Below are 23,154 nucleotides of genomic sequence, written 5' to 3'. Positions count from 1 at the left end.
ACACAGCAGCATAGCACATATATGCATCCCAGATGGGTGCACCAAATCTTAAAAAAACAAAAACAAAACAAACAAACAAACAAAAAAAAAAACATTCAAACGTGTAAAATCTCAGTCCCGCTTTTCCAGCTCAGGTGTAGTGTTTTGAAATAATGGGAGAACAGTCTCCCCCTCATGACACATGTGCCAGACCATAATGCAATAATAATTGAGCAGTAGAAGCAGCATCATGACAACCAAGGCCAAAATGACCAGAAGGGCCACCACAAGTCTCTTTCTGGTGCAAAATGGGTGAGATGACCAGTGGTCACTGTGGGATGCTTCCTCCAGTGAGGGTTTAGGTGTGAAGTGAGCGGACAGCCAGTGTTTAATCCAGGTCCCAGCGGGAGCAACAGGTGAAAATAAGCATGCTTCTCTCTCACCCATGATCATAGAACGAAAAAGCTTCTTGAACACAAAGCAACTGTCACTATCACCTGCTAGTCAGTGTCTGAAAAATAAACATACAGTGATATGGTTAAATTAAGCAGCCTAGTGCAGTAACAACAACAACAACAACACACACACACACACACACACACACTGGTACAACTATCATTATGAGGACATAATGGTTTGTCCCCATAATGTAGGGTTTACCAGGACCACACACACACACACACACACACACATCTGCTGAAAGAGGGAGCCGAGCCAAACCAAACCATCTAGAATATCATAATAGAGACTTCGGGGTGGACTCTTTGGAACTGAACCAGTTAAGAAGCCACCTAGAACACCCTAGCAACTGCATAGAAACACACTAAAACATCCCAAACCCCTTAGCAACTACGTAGCAATGCCATGGCAACCCCGTAGAAACGTGAGTTTGCCACAAACCAGCACCATTTGCATTTTCTTTATAAATAAATCGTTACTAATGTAAATACATAACAAATTACCACGGAATTTGAAGAATCTTTATGTTGTATGTTTCATTTCTTTTTCAGTTAACTTGATTTACGACAGCGACGACAGTTTTATGACAGAAGTATCTTGCAGCATATTTTGGCGCAAACTGAATTAGTTGAGTGAAAGCAAAAGAGTAAACACCGCTACAAAAAATTACACTTTCACTTTTTCACTTTTATGATTTACTCAGGAGAAGTACAACGTTTTAGGGGAAAAAGGTTTTGTTTTGGATGGGAGAATCTCCCCACCTGCGTTCAGTCAGTCGAATAGAGAGAGAGAATGAGAGACTCGTAAAGACCGGGTAAGATGATACGACTCTGTCTACATCGCAAGCGTGCACATTATTGACAATAATGAAACAGTTTGTCGTGTCGCTAGATGGTGTTAAACAGTTTAAAATCATTTCTACAGAGTGAACATGTTTTAATAATTGATCTATCAAGTAGTTGTGCACAGCAAACTCACCTGTTACAGACGTCAGTGTTTTCCAGAGGAACAGTCTGTCCTCTCTAATGATACCGCCTCTTAAATAGGCTGTCGGGCGTTTTCCTCATACTTTCAAATTCATATTGCGAGGTAAACAAGTCACTTTTTGACCACTACCCCCATAACGTAGACGTCTGACTAATTTATGCATCTCCACCTCTACAGGACTGTCAGTAGCTAATACTGAACTTTATGGGAAATGGATAGTCTTTATTTACTGTCGTAGCTACTCTCTGTGTATGTGTATGTCTTTGTACACTGTAGTTATATATGATAAGTGATTTGGTTAAACAGGGTACCCGCGGGGTCTTAAAAGCATTGAAAAAGTCTTAAATTTGATAATCTAAAATTAAGGCCTTAATAGCCTTGAATTTGGTATACAAAGTCTTGGATTTCGTTACAAAGGTCTTTTTATTTTTTTTATTTTTTAACTTTTCCTAGGATTAAGTTCATACCGTAACAAAATGAACTGTTACTAGTGTAGGCTAATTAAAAATTCATGCAGCGTAATGTTGAGTGCACCTCGCGCTCCACGTCATAGCAGTAAGCGCGAAAGCTCGCGCACCCGTTACTATGGTTACTAGGCAAGTGAGGTAATTACTAGAGATGAGCCGGATACTCGGCTGAAACGAGTATCCGGTACGGATAAAGCACTTCTGCCGAGTACGAGTATTATACGAGTAATACGAGTCAATATCTGTGCTCGGATTGAATGAAAATCATCATTGGGTTGCTGATTGTGTCAGCGTTCTGTGATAGTCTAGTCCAGTGGTCTCAAACTGACGGCCCGCGGGCCATTTACGGCCCGCAACTGATCTCAAAAATAAAACATAATCCGGCCCGCTAAATTATTATTATTATTATAATTATTATTCTCTAGTACGCGTCACATACGCGGCCGCGCCGGCATTCTCCTTCTTTCCAATGCGCTTTCGCTCCATAGACAGTAAAAGAAAAAAGTTTCGCTCCCGTGGCGTCTGTCGTTGCTATGCAACCATGAGCCGCGCTCTCAACCGCGTCGCTTCTATTATGAGCGCGCTTGCCTAAATTACAGTAAAAGCACTCGACTTTAAGTCACGAGCGTCGTTTTAAATCACCGAAACGCGTCCGATGCTACCATGTCAAGAAACAGAAGAGTGTACAAATGTATTCAAGGGTTGTATTTGTTCTGTACAGTGTTGTTCAGTGCAAGATTTTAATTTTATTTAAGCTAGCATGAAGTAAAGGAAAACAGCCTACTTCCACTAAATGTTAAAAACTAATAATGAGAGATTTTTATTTTTTGGCAAAATAAAGTTGATATATATAGCTTCAGTTTTTTGTTTATTTCTGACCCCTCCATGGCCTCTATGAGTGTTGCTGGTTTTGTTCCTAAATTACAATTTTTTTTTATTCCATGCACCTTGTTGGATGTGAGAAGTTGCACCAGACTATTGCAATTAATAGTATTATATTAGTAGTATTATATTAGTATATTAGTAGTATTACATCAATTACATTAGTAGTATTACATCAATTACATCATAGTATTAGCCTATATAATTATATTACACTCTGTAACAATGAGAGAGACACTGCTGTTTACATTTAGTAGGCCTATGGTAAATAAAATATTTATAGTATAGGTATAAAAATATATGCCAAATTAATTATTTTCTAGGGTTCAAAATTTATACAGATTTGACATTTTCCCCTCATACTTCTGTCAGAATGGGTACGAAGTTGGCATTGAATTTCATTTAAAATGGTATTAAAAAGGTCTTAAAAAGCCTTGAATTTCATTTGGAGGATCCTGGGGGTACCCTGTTAAAATCTCAGTATAATATTACACACCTTATGCTCACAGAATTGAGAAGACAATTAGTTGTGGTCTGCAACTGACATGGCACAAATTTATTGGCACACATAAATGTTATTTCTAAATATTTTTGACAAAAAGCAAAGATATGTGTTCGTTTGAAGAAATATCTAAAATGAACTGAAACAGATGTAGCACTTATTTTAGTAAGACTAATGCTCAGGATATGTTTTTTTAATGTGTGATGTAATTTTTTTTATCTTATTGTGGTTGTGTGTCATTTACAGTGTGACAATTTCTCATAAAAACACTTCCTTATCAACATTTTCTTAAAGTCATATGGCAATCTAGCAGTCCAGGCAACATAAACTGAATTCAATGTTCACATGCCCTGAAATCAGGTATAATACATTGTTCCTCTTAAGTATAAACCAAATTCATTGACCCAAGCAATGAGAAAAACATACCTGTCAGTATGAAAAGGCTAAAACCTAAAGTAGTATAAGTCAACAGTTAGTAAACAGATGATATCTGCGGTATGTACTAGAAGAATTTGACAGTTTAACTCTGAAATATTAGAAACAAATCTGTCTAAATTGATATATGAAAACTAGAAAAGGAGTGTTTTGTTAAAATCCAACAGCTGACAGTTACATATAACAGATTTCACATTCTCAAATGTGCATTTTCATATCAAGTACGAGTATTACAATCAACATTTGGCAAATTGCATAATTTCCATATGCATATAGCTTCTGACAGATTCACATTAAAGTGCTAGGTAGGTGATCTCTCATACAAGGGAGTTTCCATAGGTCATATAAGTGAACATTTACAGTAATCAGACCTTATTTGTACAGCTTTTGTTGATGTTTCTCAACCCCAGAACTTGGGAACGGGCCAGTTTTGCCATCTAACCAATAGGTGTATACGAAACTGCAGCACCAGCGTCAAAAATAAAGGGGCACACTTGGGGTTTTCTCATGTAAAAGATCTCTGGGATTGTCTATTGGGATGACACACAGAGATGATTTTGCATGAGATACCAAGTGCTAGTTGGATGGAAAAACTCTGCCCCTTGATGCACCCTTCAGACTGAAGTTGAGAACGACTGCGTACGAACTTTAAAGAGGAAGAACTGTTCGTATTAGTGGAGTTTGAAGGAGAGTTTGCTTGATGTGCAATTAGCCACATCTTAAATATAAAATTTTAGTTGTATTCTTTTCTGATGTGTGGAGGGGTATACAATATATATTTCTGTTGTTCATAATCCTTGAGGGACACATTTGCATGCATATTACATGCAGAGGGATGATAGAATATGAAAGACAATGATATTTGAAACAGCACAGCTTATGTGCATGACTGGCTGACATTTTGCTTTATATAGACAAAGAATAAAAACAATGAAAGCAAGTAAAACAATAAAAAATTTAAAGAAGATAAATATGTTTCAAAGTCATATGTATATGATGAATATAATTAATCTTATACCTATTACAGCTAGTTAAATTCATTAAATACCGGCCTTAGAATCGGCCTTTAGACATGAAAAGTTTTGCTCTTTGTTCTAAATTATACTGTACAATACTTAAACCACCAAATCAACATAGGAATAATCACTAATACTAATAAGAAATATTTCTACATAATCTTAAAGAATTTATACAGAAGTAGTGGATGGAATGGCGGATGGAATGATGATGATAGTGTATACTAAGTTTAGCATCAAACCGTGAAGGTGTATGTGTTTATGTGTTTATATGGTCTGTGTGTTGGCAGCGTTCCAGTGCATTGAAGTGTCATGCCATCCCCTTCAGTCCCCCGTCAAGTTCCGACAAGATCCATTGGCTCTCCATAAAGGTGAAATGGCTCAGTAGTTCTCGTTCGTGATGGATCCATAGTGCAAAACCTAGAGGAGTGGTACTACAATGCTCCTCTCTAGTTCCATCTTGTTTTTCTCTAAAGAATGAACATGTCTTTATGTTAAACTCTCCCTCTCTCTCTCTGCCTCACACCACCGTGCTGACAGACGGGTCTGACAAGTTGAGTTGGCCCGTAATGTCTGTGGGTGGGAATTGCTGTAGAAAGAGAGAGAAGGTAGAAAACACATAGAATAGAGAGCATTAGTGCGACTGTTATTTTTCCTCTTCCCCAAAAGAATGAAATGTCCTTCTTTACCCCCAAGGCAGCACATAGCATGCAAATCAGAAACAAGGACTCAGTCGTTGAATGCTTCAGATGTCGTCATAATGCATTTAGCTAAATTTTGCCTTTAGGCCAGGACTTGAAAACATTTGTTTTGCAGTTGAACGCAGCACTTAAATATTCTGTTACATCCAAGGAGGTTTATAAAATTTGAAACATCTTCTAGCTATCCTGCTGCCTTAGGAGGTTTTTAGAATAATATTCAAAGAAGAGGAAGCAGGTTCTCTGCTGTGAGATGGTTTTTAGGTCACCTAATAACCTTTGTGTGTATTTATATCAGCAGTATTGGGTCAAAAGTCAAAATGTATTTGGACACTTGCAATGCACCTAAATATATATGAATGTCATTGCATTACATAGTGAAATATAAACCAAGTGGCATCTGCAAATCAGTGATGCTAACCAGTGACCTTTTCCAAGCTATTTTTACCATTGCTTTTAACCCACTTGGCTCATTGTGGTTTCTAGTGGATATACAGTATAATTTCCCCTTATGTTCAAACTGGCGCCCTAGCAGAGTAAACACAGTAGTTTATCACTATGGACATTGTCATGGTACAATTTTTGACAACCAGAAAGTGTTCAAATTAGTGCTATCAATCGATTAAAAAATAAAAAAATAAAACGCACATTCTTCTGTAATTAATTGCAAATAATCACGATTAAAAACATTGGAGTTTTAAATATTTTTATATTGTAATAATTTCACAGTTACTCTCCAAATTAATGTAGCAACAACTTAAAGACAGTAAATATTTGTTTAATGGCATCGTTTTATGAATGAAGGCCAGTATCACTGATACTAATACTGGTACTGATGTCTCTATGAAATACATTTTCCAAACATTAATTATAGACATTCAACATTACAGTGTAACTAAAAGATATCAATTTCAACATTAGGCTTTAAAGGGGACCTATTATGCAAAATTCACTTTTGCATGGTGTTTGACTATAAAAGTGTGTTGGCAGTGTGTGTACACAACCACCCTATAGTGATAAAACTCCTTTTTTTAATCCCCATAAATCATAAGCAGTGTCTCAGAACAAGCTGTTTCCAGATCCTTCACAGCGAGTTGTACACAGTCCGCCATTGCTGCACTGACGAGAACGTCTCCCAAGTGTTTTAGGTGTTCTGTAGCTGGATTTATTAATCCACATAGCTCTCCCCATTTACTCCCTAAATCTGAGGCGCTGAAGACGAGGTGGATTAATTTTGTTTTCAAAGAAAATGTTCCCACAACTTTACCGAAATTAGTTTATGTCTGTGCGAATCATTTCACACCGGACTGCTTTGTGAACGAATGTCAATACAAAGGGACAGTACTAAACAGAGGTTCTGCTAAAAAGTTGTTACTCAAGGATAGATCAGTTCGTGATCCAGCTTACAGTCTCCAGAGTGATACTGGACACGGCAGTAATGAAGGTGAGAGCACTTTATTACTGTTCATCGGAGTTGATTTACGGATATAAAGTTTACCAATTTATTAAGCACCACCTGAAAAGGCATAAGGTCTTTATATATTTGTTTACTGTTAGTTTTAATGAGTGTTTCTGTGTAATTTGCTGTGTATGTTGATGATAATGCAAGGGAGAGATAGTTTATGGATAATATTTTAATGCACACTTGAACTGTGTTTTATTAAGCTCTTACAGTGATTTTCTAGAGTGAAAACAGACACTTCACCTTTTGTGTTAAGTACAATAAATGTTATAAAACTCATCGGTAAAGTCGAACGGGGTCCGGTACAACAGGCTTGTACTAATATAGTGTAAGCAACGTCATTGCACCTTTTGAGGTCCAGAAAGGTATTAAAGACATTGTTAAAATAGTCCACGTGACTACAGTGGTTCAACCTTAATGTTATGAAGCAATGAGAATACTTTTTGTGTGCAAAAATAAGGACTTTGTTCAACAAATTTGTCTGTCCCCTGTCATACTACTACACCATTTTCGTTGCAGAGCTTCCTTGTTTACCTCAGAACGCCGGCTCTGGTTGGTATTGGTCGGCTCTGGTCATGTGAGCAGCACGATACATGCGTGTGATGCTGACGCAGGAGCCGGCCAATAATGAGCCCACGTTCGGGCGTAAACACGGAAGCTCTGCAATGAAAATAGCATAGCAGTATGACAGGGGACAGACAAATTTGTTGAATAAAGTCATTATTTTTGTTTTGTTTTTGTGCACACAAAGTATTCTCGTCGCTTCATAACATTAAGGTTGAACCACTGTAGTCACGTTGACTATTTTAATGATGTCTTTTCTACCTTTCTGGACCTCAAAAGGTGCAATGACGTTGCTGCCTATGTGTGAATCAGATACCCTCGGATTTCATCAAAAATATCTTAATTTGTGTTCTGAAGATGAACAAGGGTCTTACGGGTTTGGGACGACATGAGGGTGAGTACTTAATGACAGAAATTTCATTTTTGTGTGAACTAACCCTTTAATGACAGACATTAGAGCAACAGGTTTATTAGGCTGACCGCCATGACGCAGATCACAACTTCATCTCTTACAAGTTCATTTAAAAAGACGTTATTTAACTCATTTAAGACTGCTCTTTTGAGGATAAACCAGGACAAAAAACTGGCATTTCGGCATAATTATGTGTGTTATTGTTTGTTTAAACTTGAAAGAGAACTCGAATACTGGCGCGCGTCTTTCTGTGCACGAGTCGTGTGTGTGTCAGACAGACACTACATTCACAGACAGCGCGTTCTCGTTAGTCTTGTGGCCTTTGGATGCCTTAGCATTTGCGTGAATAAGAGCGTGAACATATAATTTAACACTAGCCAAATTAGGACAGAAAAAACAGATGCTGCGTTAATTCTGTTAAATATTTTTAACATGTTTAAACTGAAAAAAAAAATCGCATGCGTTAACGCTCTAATTTTGACAGCACTAGTTCAAATACTTTTGGTTTTCATTTTGAACAGTATTAGATCTATTTTATTTATAATTTAAAACCTAACAAACAAAATATTTGACTTAAAGTTTGTTCAGGTCAGGCCTAAATACCAGGTGCTTTCATATATTATTTTGTCATCTAATGCAATGACATTAGTACATTTTTTTTTTTTTTTAATTTGGCTTAAATGTCTAAATAGTTTTTGGGCCACTGTTTATTGTATCTATAATATTTATTTAATTCTCATTCAGTTGCAGTTCCTGTTTCCTCATCTCAAGCTTAGACGTGTTAGAAGGGCAACAAGCTGGTTTCTCACATGGGCATCTGCAGTTCCGGGTTGACAAAACACTCAGTGACATGCAGGTGCCCAGTCAGAAGGCAATTACCACAACAAAACATGTTTTTTACTTTCAATTTTCATTTTTGTAAGCTATAAAATGTCTCTCAGTGAGGCTTGCCATGTTGCAACTGCAAGGACAGTTTTATTAAAGTATTTTGATCTGACAGCATATTTCATTATTATTTTTTATTCTGTTCCTTGCTGTGGCAAACTGTGAAACTGAGGCACAGAGAGCTTTTTTGGTTAAGCTGTAAGTGAAACACTTTTGCAGTCTGTTAATCAAGACTGAATGTGAAGTAAATCTAATATGTATATACCTAAGGAATACAATTTCTATATAAAGCAAAATGCATATATTGATGGAAAAGCAGCAGCAAAGATTTTTCAGATTTGCTATAAATTTTAAAAATAGCAAAATTGTTCAAAATTGCAAAAAACCAAGGACACATGCAATGTTTGGATGTTTAAGTTCAATATATATATATATATATATAAAAAAAATCAATTATGCATATTAATTATGCATTTAATATTTACCTTACTAATTATAGCATGTGTCCTCTTTTATAGCTTACTGTTTTTATTGCTATGGCATTGCCAATAATTAAGCATATAAGCTCAAAATATGATGCAACAACTCTAAAAGCTAAAGCTTAAGGCAAAAGTTCTCATTGTCAAAATCGTCATCGTCATATTGCAGAATAGATGTATTCAGCAATACTTCTGATGACACCGGGTTTTTTTTTCTTTCTTTCTTTCTCTTTCTTTCTTTTTTTTCCTTCTTTGGTGTTGCATCAAGAATGCCCTTAGCACGCCTTAGAGAGAATGAAAGAGTTCTTGTTATGTTCACTTAGAAGGCTTGCTGTTGGCACTTCCAAATCAAGCCCACAGTGCCCCCTGGTGAGAGACAGTGAATCAGCAAAAGAGACAAAAAGTGTGTGTATCATCATTACCACAAATAAATGCAACTACTTCTACTAAGGCAACCAAAACAGAGTCTCTACTTCTACGACAGATATATTGCATGCTTGCAGAGGAAGAGAGAGGCTGTGTAGCATGTACATCATGTGGGGGACGTTGACAGTTATATATCCATATACATCCACTTATATAGAAAGAAAGGCGACACTGATATCAAAAAATAAAAGGATGATTAAACACTGTGGATGATTACTCTGTTTTTTCTCTTTTCACCTGGATTACTGTGCCTTTTCTTCACCGTGCACCACCCCACCCAACTTTACCCATTCTCTTAAACATTTAAAAGTGAAAAAATGTAAAATAATTCCTAAACAAAATGTGAGAAAATTGCATTTTAGTGAAAAAGACAAGAAAAAAACAAACAAACAGAAAATTTGTTATGAAATTTGTATAATTTGTTTGTTTATATTACATTAAATATGAGATTATTGTTTTTAGTATAAATACTAGTTCATAGTATATGGATCCATTTTGTTTAGAACTGTCTCCATAACTGGAAATGTTTTATATATTAATATTAATTATGATTTAATGATATAATAATAACAATTTTGTGGTTGGCACAATATTCCAAATCTTCTAAAGCCACACAATTTTGTGTGAGGATCAGACTGAAATTTCAGCCATTATTGGCTGAAAGTTTTCATAGATCTCAAATTCAATTCAAACTTGGCACGTCACATTAGCTTTTCTGTTATTGATATCAAATGACATTAGTTTTGTGACTTATTTATAAGACTTGGAATATAGCAGATAAATGTTTTTTTTTTTTAAATCCTTTTTAAAGCTTGTCAGCCCTTGGTCAAATGGAGAAAAGCAACTTGGACATTCCACTAAACATCTCCCTTTTGTGTTTCCATGGCAGAAAGAAAATCAGACAGATTTGGTACAACATGAGGGTGAGTAAATGGTGACAAAATCTTCATTTAAATTCTCATTCCTTGAAATAAACTTTGTTAGGACCTTAAACAAAACAGTTGTGCAAAAGAAAATCATTGATAATTGATGATTCCAAAGTCTGAAAGGGAAGTTCTGCTGTTAAAAAAAAAAAAAAGTTAGTCCGCATGGTATCGGTTGCTCTGATCAAACACCACAACACCAAAGCATGCCGTCGGGGAAACAAACATTGCAAGATTTGACTGTTCATAATATCAATCACGTCAGGCAGGTTTGCGGACGAGAAACACAAATATGCACAACATCCCACCAAAAGGAGGCACACACATCCACCCGCACTAACACACACGCTCCACATTGAGAGGTTGCAATAGGGAGAGAAGCAGCCCAGAAACATCAGGCGTTGTGCAGCGCCCCCTCCTCTTGGAACAGCTCTTAGGTTAGAACCTTTTTCCTGATTCTGACATCATTGGGGTCCTAAAACCTTTCAGCTTAACTCTTAAGGATGGCTATGCTCTTAAGTCCTAACTGACAGATGAGGTCTGGATGGTGACTCGATGACTGACTGACAGACACGTGGCCGTGGCCAAGATGCCAGGAATGGAGGAATAACCAGAGAGAAGTGCGGCTCTCTTGGTTTCAGACATGACATGTCATTTAAGACAGAAGAAAGTAGATACAGAGAGAGGAGCGGAAGAATAGGACGAGAGAAAGACAGACGCAGAAAGAGGAAGAGAGACCGGTCGAGTAAAAAGAGATGCCATTCCTTAACCTCCTTACCGTGTCTTTGGAGGACCTACGTCTCTTGATGCTGGAGGCCAGGGTGGTACTGATGGACCTAAAAGAGGGTTTCTTTTTTGGGTCGCTGTCTGCTCTACCACTTTTCCTATCCTAAAATAAATATACGTAGAACAATTATTCATGTTCTTTGGCTGGTTTTCAACTGCCAAAACCACATCCCCTCATTCCCCATAGATAATCTATCTTAAACCCAACAATCTATAAATATGAATGGAAGTCATAAAGAGACTAAGAATTGGTAGAATGCAAGAGATTTGGTTGCAAAGAGTGGCAGGACTTTCGCATTCTCAAATGATCTTCCTCGGCATCTGTTTCATAAATACTTGCTGTCAACATTTTATGTTTTTTTGGCACAGAAGAAGATTAGGATCTTTTTGCCCCTTTCCCTCCCACCATCCAACAAAGGTGCCCCACACGGCTACTCTCTGACCTCTACAAATGGTACGAAGGTATAGCACAAGACTGGGTGTGTTTGTGTAAGGAAAGGTCGAATTAAGGTATTCTTACATCCTGAGTCTCTACAGAGGAAGAGGGCTGCATTGGGGAGGAAAAAAGAAAAATAAATAAATATTTATCCACTTGCTTTAAAGATCATATGACTTAAAGATCCATAAGCAAAAGCAGAAAACAGCAAAATGAGCTTGCTGAGGAAATAATGACATCAAAGCCAAGCAGTCTGTAATATCACAAAACAAAACACTCTTATAGGGAAGTAGAGCAACCAATAAAAGCACAGGATATGAAATAATACTGATCAATACATGAATACTTATAAGAACCCTCTTTGAGCGTTATACTTTTTGTAGGGTATAACGGAAATTCCCACCACGTATAGGGGACGTACTGTATCAGGGTATCGGAGAGTTGGGTTAAGCGTGGTGTGAATTTCATTTAGACTCATGCAGAGGGCAGTAGGAGCAAGGGTGTGGACAAAGTAAGCAAAATGTGGACAAGCATACAGTTGACTTTGGCTGATGGAAGACTCTCAGGATCATCTTCACATTTGTTTTGTTCGGAATATCATTTGACCCCTGCTACCAATTAAAAATCTCCCACTTTGGGACTTACCACAATGTTTTTTTTTTAAACACACTATTGTGTTTCCTGCATCAATTTTATGCTTTTCACAAAAAAGAAAAAGAAAAGAAGCAATAAGCCCTATTTGGCTGTCGTCAGAGCACTGTCTGTGCATTAGCATGCTGGACCCACGTAGACCACCGGAACAGTGAGACAGTATCTCATTCACGCTTCATTTAGTTTCATCCTTTTTTCAATGTTTCCCTTTTGTTTTCTCATTTTCCTGAAGGCAGTGCACTTCTGAATGGGCTCTGCTCCAAGAGAGAACCATTAACCATTGAAATGTGGGCTGCATGTTTTTGACATTTCTGCGCTTCTGCGCTGACATCAGAACAGCCCATTGGACAAAACTGCAAATTGGGCAGGTTATTCAGAAGTGCAGTGTGTGTGTGTTACACGCAGTTCCATGTATGAAGTTGCAGTACACAGAAGTGCAAATGGGGTATTTGGATATGAACATTCATACTGGAGTATACAAACAAAACATTTATAACATTTATACACGCAAGCTCACAAAGATATCACTATCAAAAGGTTGTGTAAGTTCCTATGCAGAAAGGAAGAGCTGACAAAAACCACTCTGATAAGCCTCTGTGAATGATCCATACAAACTAACATTAGTGATAACTTAAAGTCCGGAACACACCAAGCCGACACCGACGAACTAGTGGCGAGGAAAGCAGGCCGCGGGGTTAGCTCACAGGTCCAAAGCTGCCCTGACACACCAAACCGACGCTTAACACCCGACGGCCAAATAGCACGTCTGTTCTGTGACTGCATAAGAAGAAATGCATTTCCTTACCAGCAGGTGGCAGTAGCTGAACAGCCAATCAGAATGTTCAGATGGCCCGACTGACCGACGCCGATTCTACGTGTCGAATCGGCCGGAAAAAAGCAGATGAGGACCAACTTCGGCCGACACACTGAGATAACTTAGTCGGCCGACGAACAAAAACTGCGACCGTCGGCTTGGTGTGTAAAGGCTTAACATTTAACCTGGCATAGATCTTCTACACTTCAAATTAAACGTTTTTTGTTGTTGTTGTTGTTGTTGTTGTTTTGTCCTCCATATTTTGTTTGCTTGACCTTTCTGCATAAGAGCCTACATGCATATACATACAGAGACAATTATACAGTGGTGGTCAGAATTATTGCCACCCTTGGTAAATATGATCAAAGATGACTGTAAAAATAAATCTGCATTGTTTATCCTTTTGATCTTTAATTTATAAAAGTGGGGGGAAAATCACATTATGAAATAAATGTTTTTCTCCAAAACACGTTGGCCACAATTATTGGCACCCCTAAAATTTTTTAAGAGTAAAATATCTCTGAAGTATTCCCATTCATATTTACATTTTTTTTTGCATACCAGGGTGATCATGTACATGAAATTGTCGAGCCATTGTCCAGACTTCCTGTTACACAGGAGTATAAACATGAGGAAACACAAAGTCCAAATTCCCTTAATCATTCATCACAATGAGTAAAACCAAAGAATATAGTTGTGATGTGCAGCAAAAGATTGTTGAGCTTCACAAAATAGAAAGTGACTGTATGAAAATAGCGAAAGGATTGAAAATCCCCATTTCCACTATCAGGGCAATAATTAAGAAGTTCCAATCAACTAAAGATGTTACAAATCTGCCTGGAAGAGGACACGTGTCTAAATCATCCTAATGCACGGTGAGGAGGAAAGTTTGAGTGGCCAAAGACTCTTCAAGGATCACAGCTGGAGAATTGTAGTGATTAGTTGAGTCTTCTTAGAAAGCCTAAAAAAATGATCAAACAGCACCTACATCTCCCAAGTTGTTAGGGAGGGTTTCAAGAAAAATCCTCTGCTCTCATCCAGAAACAATCTCCAGCATATTCATTTGTCAGACAAGACTGGAACTTCAAACGGGACCGGCTTCTATGGTCAGATGAAACTAAAAAAGAGCTTTTTGGCAGCAAACCCACCAGATGGGTTTGGTGCACACATGGATAAAAAGTACAGCATGCCCACGGTTAAATATACTGCTGGATCTTTAATGTTGTGGGCCTATTTTTCTGCTGGAGGTCCTGGACATCTTGTTTAGATACAGGGTATCATGGATTCTATCTAATACCAACAGATAAAAATCGAAACCTGACCGCTTCTGCTAGATATCTAATAATGGGCCGTGGTTGGATCTTCCATCAGGACAGTGATCCAAAACAAACATCAAAACCAACACAAAAATGTGTCACTGAGCACAAAATGAAGCTTCTGCCATGGCCATCCCAGTCCCCTGACCTGAACCCTAAAGAAAATGATTGGAGAGAACTGAAGAGAAGAAGCACCAACATGGAGCTGGAATCTGAAGGATCTGGAGAGATTCTGCATGAAGGAATGGTCTCTGATCTCTTGTCAGGTGATCTCCAAACTCATGGGAATACTCAGAGCTGTTATCGTGGCAAAAGAAGGTTGCAAAAAGTATTGAATAAAAGGGTGCCAATAATTGTGGCCAACGTGTTTTGGATAAAAACATTTATTTCATAATGTGATTTCCCCCCACTTTCAATTCTTTTCATTCAATGAAAGGTTAGATTTTTGCTAATTTTATGAATTAAAGATCAAAAAGATAAACAATGCAGACTTATTTTTACAGCCATCTTTGATCATATTTACCAAGGGTGCCAATAATTCTGACCACCACTGTACATGTGAGGCAGATGACAGACATTGACAGTAAATTGACCTGGTCACAAAGACAAGCGACTGTGATCTTACCTTTCACTGCCACTGCTGTTTATTCTATTGCAGCAGTTCTGACCTTTTGTCATTGTGAATAAAGAAGCAGCTTGAGGCTTTCACAGCCTCACTGTACTTCTACCCAGCCCCACCCCATTGGCCTACCCCTCACCAAATATCACAGTCCCACTGGGAAGACCTCCCAGGACTTCCCACTAGAAGACATTGGCCTCAAAGGACACACAGATGAGCAAGAGTTTGTAGCAGACATTTCGATTGGACTGTTTTAGACTATAGCATGGAATTGTGCTGGACAAGGCTTTTGAAATATTTGCTTTTATAATATGTTTTATGTCATATTATAACTCTTGCACTGTTTTTAATGGTATAGGCTGGAACATCTATTGCTAATGATGACAATTAGTGCTCTGTCCTGTTTTCTTAATGGCTTTCTGTTCTCTTTATCATGGCTTGATGACATATGCTAATAGTATACCAAATCAACATGAACTTTTTAATATTGTAAACATTAATTTGGCAGCCTACATTATCTTCAAGGAGTTTTATTTCAACTAACCATAATACGCTAAGTAGTTTGAAGCATTTAAGTGGTTCATGCCATGAAAGCAGCTTTATATTTTGATGAACTGAGCGTATCAGCAATTTTTATATATACTAATTCGCATAGCAAGGATGACGTGGCAACAAGATGGATCAGCTTGTTTTACATACTAAAGATGGAGTCCCAGCCGCACCCACAGCTTGACTCCCTGAGCTCTCCTTATTGTCCTGTTGGTACAGATAAGAAGAAGGCGGCTGATTGAACCAAAGCAGCCTACACAATCCTAGACCAGCCCAGAAAGTGGGAAAGAGGCTGTTTTTCTTTGTTGGCCCTTTTAGAAGCACGCAATGTAAGTTGGTCCACCTTTGGTCACCACACCAAACAGTGCAACCATGGATCTGTTTAACAGTGCAACCAAGGATCTGTTTTTAGCAAAGTTATGTATGAAAATCTTTTGAACTAAAGCCCTTGTACAAAAAGTAGTTCTTATGTAAAAGTCTGTTGGGAGGTCATTCCCTCATGTTCACCCTTCTTTTTACCTCTTGTTGTGTAGGAGAGAGCTGCCTTACCTGTAGGTTCTTCCTCCAAACATTGACGGCCGCAAAGGCTAGCTGCATCTGCTTCCTGCGGGCGTCTTTATGGCGCTTATATGCAATTTCGATGAAGATGAGGAAGATGCCTGCTGCAATGCCTCCAGCAACTAGCATGAAGACACCTGTGAACGAGAGGAATGAAGGAGACTGTCAGACAATTAATGGAGACACAGTACTCTTTGAATCAACCCATTGAGGAGCTGGAGGGGGTGGAGCCTCTGTGTGATGGAATCCTACATGTATTGCCCTTATATTTAGGGCCTGCTGCTGAAAACCATGCAAAATGGATGGATGTTAAAGGTTAATGAGTTTGTTACAAATGTGAACACTAACACAGGTGAGCATAAAATAACAACTAAAAGCATTGGACAAAAAAAGTCGCCAATACTTTACCTACTGTACCTTTTTTGTCCAATCTCTTTTAGGTTTCTCTGTACCTGAAATGGACCATACCTGCCATATTCTCAAAGGTGAGTGTGGCTGGGGCATTGCTCCTTGAGTCACACTCCTGGTATCTCACCCAGGTTTTATCTAGGTCCTCCATGAAGCCATTCTCATGGGAACTGCAAGGGGTGGTGGAGAGCAGGAAGAGAAGTTCAAAAGTTAATAAGTTGCTGTTGGCAGCAAGTACCGATAAATCCCACAAAGTCACCACAACCACTAGCACATACACACATACACCTATATGTTCAAGCACACAGACAACAGAGCAGGGATGGAAGAGGGGAAATACACAGAGTAAGTGTCCAATGATGATATTTTATACATACATAAAACTATACAGAAGCATACAATATGCTGCTTCGGCTGGGACAGACCTGAGAATAGCCAGGGACACATTCTGTTTCCAGGGGCTGTCCTTGCGCATGCCTATGCCAAAGCCCGAACGGAAAAACAGCTCTCCCGTGGTCACCAGGTCGCACTTCTGCGAGGCTTCAAACTCCAGCACCGCAGAGTCCCAGATGAAAGCATGCAGCTTGCTGTGGGGGCAGGGGGAAGGGAGGAGGACGGGAAGGGTGGGGGGTTACGGTGCAACAGTACAGTGAGAAACAACACACCCGCCCCACCCACCCCTCTTGTGCGACTTGTGTTACCAGGAAACTAGACTGCCACCTCATAGGCAAATGAAATCCAATGCCGGACGAGTGGAGCTTTGTCCCCCATTGGATTCCCTCAATGACGTATTTGCTGAAAACCTGAAAAAGGTGTTCTTTAACTCATTATTAATATAAGTTATGTGTGGCACATAGCTGGGCCTCTCCTGAGCAGGGATATGGGCCAGGGTCACAGGTTAGTGCAGCAAGTTCTGGCACTGATTTATATACCTGAGACCTACAGGCCCAGGACCCTTAAGACTGATTGTGACTGATTGACTGACCGTGAGGCCAGACCTGCTGGTGTCTACCCAGCAGGGACTCACTTGTCCCGAACAGCCTGGATGGCTTCAGCGGCGCTCTCGTAGTTGTGCTTCTCCATGTGGCGGTACATGGTGCTCAGCTCAACTTGTCGCCGGAAGTAAATATCCACCGAACTCTGCTTCACTGTGGCATAGATGAACTTGTCTGATGGGTTCCTCAGCTGGAAAAAAAATCCAAACTTACTGTATACATCTTAGAAAACTTTACTTTGGTACTTCAAGTGCTTAGAGAATCATACCCTTGGGTCATTGATGCCGGTGATGCGCTCCTCAGGCCGGTCCAACACCAGGAAGGCAGCCAGGTTGGCAGTATAAGATGCTACTATAATCATAGCGAAGCCAGCCCACACCATTCCTAAGATTCTCGCTGAAAAACTACGTGGGGCACCTGGACAACATGTAAGTAGTCAAACATATGTCAAATAAAACTGACTTGTTTAATTTAACATGATCAGAAGCAAAGTTTGACTTTCATAACACCTTCTCCGATTCCAGAGTTCAACAAAACGCCCCAGGAAAACCACATAGCTGAAGATAAGGTGAGGGCATCCTCTTCTTCTTCTTCGCTGTTTACTTTAAACCTTCCAAATGGGCTGGGAAAAACAGGTGAAACAGTGAACATGATCAAATAGAGAATAGGGAAACAACCCATAAGTAGTCTTGAAACATATTCTCCAGTATCCCAATGAGAACCAATTTTTCAAGTCAAATAGCACTTGCCAGTACCATAGAGAGAATTATAAAAGCAAAGAGATAGAGAGAGCAGACAGGAAATGACAAGAGAGGGAAAAGAGAACAGGCTCACAGAGTGCAGCCACCCAACCTCCCCAACCTCCATGGCGAAACACTGACAATAAAACGTGTTCAGCACTCTCATGTACTGTGGAGACATCCTGAAACAAAGGTTCTACATGATTCCAATGAGTGAAACAAACTACCTAAAAAGACAGAACAAACAACACACACACACAGCACCCTGTGGGCACACATGGAACAGCTAGCAAAACTCTCAACCCAATGTCTTGTTGTACCTGAACCGGTCTAGTAGGTAAAGCATCACCGCCACCACATGTACCGACAGACCCACCAGTAGCCACAGTGTACTCTGAAATGGCTGCATGAACGAGTCCAGTGTACTACGAGGAATTTCCTGAAAAACACATTGCATGACCACTTATATACATTTAGCACCTTCTACTCACTCAATATCTGCTCTGGTAGGTACCAGCAATACTGTAACAAGACTAGCAAGTGGTGACTGGCAATGCTGCAATTTTCAACAAGTTATACTGATGATCTGTAATTAAAGTACAGATAGAATGTGGTAGTGAAATTGTACCTTTTTCACAAGGATAGTCAGTCCCTGGTATTTAAAAGGCTTGGAGAATTCTATGTACTGGGCTCGTTCATTGTTGATCGTCAAGGGAGCAACGATCATATCAGCAAGGCCACCCAGGAGCTCACCCATCATGCCGTTCCACTCCTTCTTGTTACTGTTATTTACCTATATCACCAAATGATAAATAGAAAGCAATATTACTGGTTCTATGAATTTTTCATATGATAATCAGGTTGCTTATACTTCACAAAATAGGAAAGTATACTTACTCTTTCCTGTGTTCCAAATTTCCCATCTGCCACCAGGTGTACTTCATAGGTGAAGTTCATGGTCATTGCCAGTTTGATCAGAAGGTCGACACAAAATCCGTAGCAACATTGGGGAACAATTGGGCGTCCTGTAACCAAACCAGAAAAAGTGAAATTTCATTCCATCTGAAAAAGTTCTATGAGGAAAATGTCTATTTTGAAAGCCCACCATTCTTACTCCACTCACCCCAATGCTAAAATCATTCAATTATTCAGAGATTGTCTTTCTCTTTTAGATGGCAGTGCTCTCAACTGTAAGACAGCATTGAGGTCTGATCAATTCCATTTCCAAGTACAGCTTTCGCTCTGCTACTCAGCCAGTCATAGATTTTTTTTGCAATGATAACTTAATAAAATATTAACAAGCTTGGCTAATTAATTTGGTCTGGTTTCTATGGTACTGGCTGAATTAAAGTGAAGTAGCCGCAACTCTTGTGGTCAGAATGGATATATTTCCCCATAAATTATGATCTCAGAATGACTCAACAGCTAAATGGGAGCATTAGCATCTAAAAGAAGAACAATCCTTCCATATTGACTTTCACACTTTACCTGTAGCTTATATTGGCTGCAACACAAGGCATACCCACAGCTGTCACTATACACAAAGCAGAATGCTACGATGGAAGCCCAAGCAACACACACACACACACACACACACACACACACATAGTTTGCAAACATCCAGCACATGCACACACATTTTGCATCAAGCAGATATAGTCAGTCACACACTTACCATGTAAAACACACACAGAATCGGATTTAAAACATACTTTCACGCAAACACACAAACACGCATGAGTCATGTCACACTTGTTACATTCATACATATATAAATACCTGCTGCATATATATGTATGTATGTATCTCCAGATGGCAGATGTAGAAAAGCACAGTGACATTATAAACGTCCCTGATGGGTTACCTGGGATGGTCTCATTTGGTCCAGTGCAGATCACCTTTTTAATTAAGACTCCGTTAGGTGTGTACTCTTCCTTGCAGGTCCCTTCCAGCGTAGTTGGCTTCACATACACAAAGGGTTCCTGATGAATGGTCACTATCTGTAAAAGATAGATGCGATTTTGTTCAGTTTACCTATATGAAACATATCAAGCATACAGGTAATTTCCTGATTCATGGCCCTAAATTTTTAGCAAATTTTGGATAAACAAATTGAACTCTGTACCTTTAATCGAGTAGACATCTGGAATCCTCTCGGTCTCTCTGTTTCACCTCCAGGCCAAATGATCTTCCTCTGTTTATTCATCACCACCTAATGAAGATAGTTGTAGCAGATAATTAACAGGCTTATAGTCATAATCATAATCTTTGTTCAATCCTTTAATCTGAAATAATTTGCCTATATAGATTCCAAAAGTGCCATTACAGAGTTGGCTCTGAATACAGTTTAGGAAATACTTGAAACTCTGTATTTTTAAAATGTAAAATTTATTTTTGTATGTCTCACAGGAACTAATGCAAGATTGAGGACCCATGTTATGGAATTATAAATTAAACACTGTTAAAGAAAAGACTTGTACTTGTGTTCCATTGTAAATGCCGACTTGAATCAGTCTGCTCTTCTGGTAGTTGAGAATGCTGTAATGAGCGTATTTTCTGTCACCGTCATCATTGAACTCAACGCGTCCTGTTAGGCCCTCAGGGTACTTAGAAGACATCAATACCCTGTGGAGTGCAGCCAGTAATGACCCGTGAGTAACTTTTTTGTATATGGATGTGATGCATGAAAAATTGCATAGATATCATGTGTTGTGACAGCGCATTAGATCACATTGAACATCTGTCTGTGGTTGTCAAAACCCATCAAAGAATGAGGCAGATGCCCCCTCAAGCTGGACATTGAGGAAAAATAAAAACAAATCATACAAAATCAAATTAAACAGGTCAGCTGCATGCATGATCTTTAGTAGTACTAACCTTTTAAAGAGTGGCCCTGTCTTCCAGATGTTGGTATTTCCCACGCAGCCCCTTGGAGGTTCTGTGATGTTCTCTTTCTCAAAGAGCTCTTGGATGGACTGGGCTACGACTGCAACGGCATCGCTGATGTGTGCCGACTCATTCTTGCCGTTGATGAGCTGGAGGCCAATCAGCCCTATGTGTTGACGTCAAAAATTAAGCAGTGAGCTGTTCAACCTTGACATTTAGGAGCCCTTTCCAACGCAAAAAACCCATAGGGTCGCCCTTTGAGCCAGCATGGGTAAATGACTCTCAAATCAATTTCAAATCATGTTTTGTCAACTCTTTTCTACTGGTAGATTTAGCCAATTAGAGTCAGCATGTAAAATTAATAGTTTTTTGGTACATTACTTTTGGGCGACATTTTGCCCAAAATGCAAGCTTTGACCCTTGAGGTTGGATTTGAACTGAACACACTAGCGCCACCTACTCCCAAACTGTGGTAAGTCCTGTCCAACTGGTGAGATGCTAACACACACTGATTGATGAAATATATCAGAATTAAGGTATACTTCATACATAAATCCAACTTCAGCTGAGTTTTTGTTGTTGGAGCAGGGTTTGATAGATCCAGTTCTGTAAGAAATCTCCAAAGTTTACTGTGAAAACTCCACAAGTGTTTAAGTGTGGACATAGACAAGAAAAACACTGTCAGGGTAAAAGGTAGTGTATTGGGAGCAACAACGACAATAGTGTAAACTGGTGCTCTTCGCGTGGCGGTCAAAAATGACTGAATTGTTAAAATTTTTTTTAAATTAATGTACTATATTTAGTTCCATAATGTTTTTTATTTAATATTTTGTATTTTTTAGGGGATTTTATGGTATTAAATTATATTTATGCTGCAGTTATAATCCACTGACACATTTTGGTCTTCTTTTCACAAAGTTTGGTCTTTTTTTAAAGACGACACTTGGCAGTTTATTGCTGAAGTGAAAAAAGTTTTAAAAATTGAACTTAAAAAAAAGGTAGAATTTTACATTTATTGTTATGAAAAATGCGCAAAAATATTATTTTCAAATTTTATATAAAACATATATTTTCCAAAATACTTTTTACTCTAAAATGGTGAGAAAATCAAAGGCATAAAGTTGTACTCCAAATTTGAGGTTGATATCTCAAAAAATTGGTTTTCAGTAAGAATTTGTTTGGGCGCAGTACCAAAAGTTTCCACTAGATGAAATTAGTTTCCCATTCATTTACATTTTTTTTCAGGACCATTTAACCTTTTAGAATTATGTCTCTGATTTTGTGTGTGTGTGTGTTCACATAGCTAGTGCCAAAACCTTTACCAAGTTTCGTCTCATTCCAATGAAGTAAAAAAAAAAAAAAAAAATTGAACGAAGAGCACCAGAGGGTTAAAGAAACATGACTTGTGCAGTGCCTGGGACATAAAAGGCCATTTATAGCTTACCAATACCAGAAACACGTCAAAGGGAGGGTTGAAAAAACACCCTTTTTAAATTCACGAAAGCCAGACTATTAATATAATAAACATGATATGATAAAACCACACTCTATGAATTAACACACACATTTTCAGCAAAAAACTACTTCATGACAGTAACATCTTTATGGCAACTTCTTAATTAAACCTCTAGAGGTCAACATTGAATTCACAATTGTAATTAATCTTGCCAGTGAACCAGAGAAAGCAACTGTTATGGTGTAATCTAAAGTGACTCGTTTAAAACCTTTAAACACATCAAGTGCTTAAATGTTTAAACGGCTAATTTATATACAAACACACATACACACACTGACATCCACAACTTGCTTCATAAATAAAA

At 38.6% G+C, this 23,154-nt stretch overlaps 1 protein-coding gene and 1 long non-coding RNA gene across 12 annotated transcripts in view; one reads left to right on the top strand and one right to left on the bottom strand.

The window, feature by feature from the left end:
- Window positions 1–3,301: 3,301 nt before the first annotated feature.
- The window catches only part of grin1a (glutamate receptor, ionotropic, N-methyl D-aspartate 1a), a 34,298-nt gene continuing 14,445 nt past the window's right edge, over window positions 3,302–23,154 (bottom strand). For 2 of the 10 annotated variants that reach the window (XM_048166282.1, XM_048166285.1), the window contains 17 exons: window positions 21,326–21,500; window positions 20,929–21,073; window positions 20,574–20,660; window positions 20,301–20,448; window positions 19,346–19,473; window positions 19,077–19,241; window positions 18,769–18,887; window positions 18,218–18,330; window positions 17,977–18,125; window positions 17,741–17,898; window positions 17,139–17,300; window positions 16,774–16,883; window positions 16,297–16,442; window positions 15,898–15,954; window positions 11,883–11,909; window positions 11,355–11,465; window positions 3,302–5,316 (listed from right to left, as the gene is read on the bottom strand). In XM_048166282.1, the coding sequence (XP_048022239.1) occupies window positions 5,248–5,316; window positions 11,355–11,465; window positions 11,883–11,909; window positions 15,898–15,954; window positions 16,297–16,442; window positions 16,774–16,883; window positions 17,139–17,300; window positions 17,741–17,898; window positions 17,977–18,125; window positions 18,218–18,330; window positions 18,769–18,887; window positions 19,077–19,241; window positions 19,346–19,473; window positions 20,301–20,448; window positions 20,574–20,660; window positions 20,929–21,073; window positions 21,326–21,500 (2,069 nt within the window). In that variant the 3' untranslated portion in view covers window positions 3,302–5,247. The remainder of the gene's footprint in view (window positions 5,317–11,354; window positions 11,466–11,882; window positions 11,910–15,897; window positions 15,955–16,296; window positions 16,443–16,773; window positions 16,884–17,138; window positions 17,301–17,740; window positions 17,899–17,976; window positions 18,126–18,217; window positions 18,331–18,768; window positions 18,888–19,076; window positions 19,242–19,345; window positions 19,474–20,300; window positions 20,449–20,573; window positions 20,661–20,928; window positions 21,074–21,325; window positions 21,501–23,154) is intronic. The other 8 variants (XM_048166283.1, XM_048166286.1, XM_048166290.1 and 5 more) reach the window with 6 other exon arrangements.
- Window positions 7,806–16,889, top strand: LOC125252730. 2 transcript variants are annotated; one of them, XR_007181272.1, is made up of 4 exons: window positions 7,806–10,576; window positions 15,967–16,076; window positions 16,281–16,657; window positions 16,746–16,889. It is a non-coding gene; the product is annotated as an uncharacterized LOC125252730 (long non-coding RNA). The 2 variants fall into 2 exon arrangements; XR_007181271.1 differs by lacking the exon at window positions 15,967–16,076.

This window comes from Megalobrama amblycephala, linkage group LG18 (genome assembly GCF_018812025.1).
Source record: "Megalobrama amblycephala isolate DHTTF-2021 linkage group LG18, ASM1881202v1, whole genome shotgun sequence".
Taxonomy (NCBI): domain Eukaryota; kingdom Metazoa; phylum Chordata; class Actinopteri; order Cypriniformes; family Xenocyprididae; genus Megalobrama; species Megalobrama amblycephala.
The sequence above is the reverse complement of the archived record's forward strand: the minus strand, read 5'-3'. Positions and strand labels throughout refer to the sequence as shown.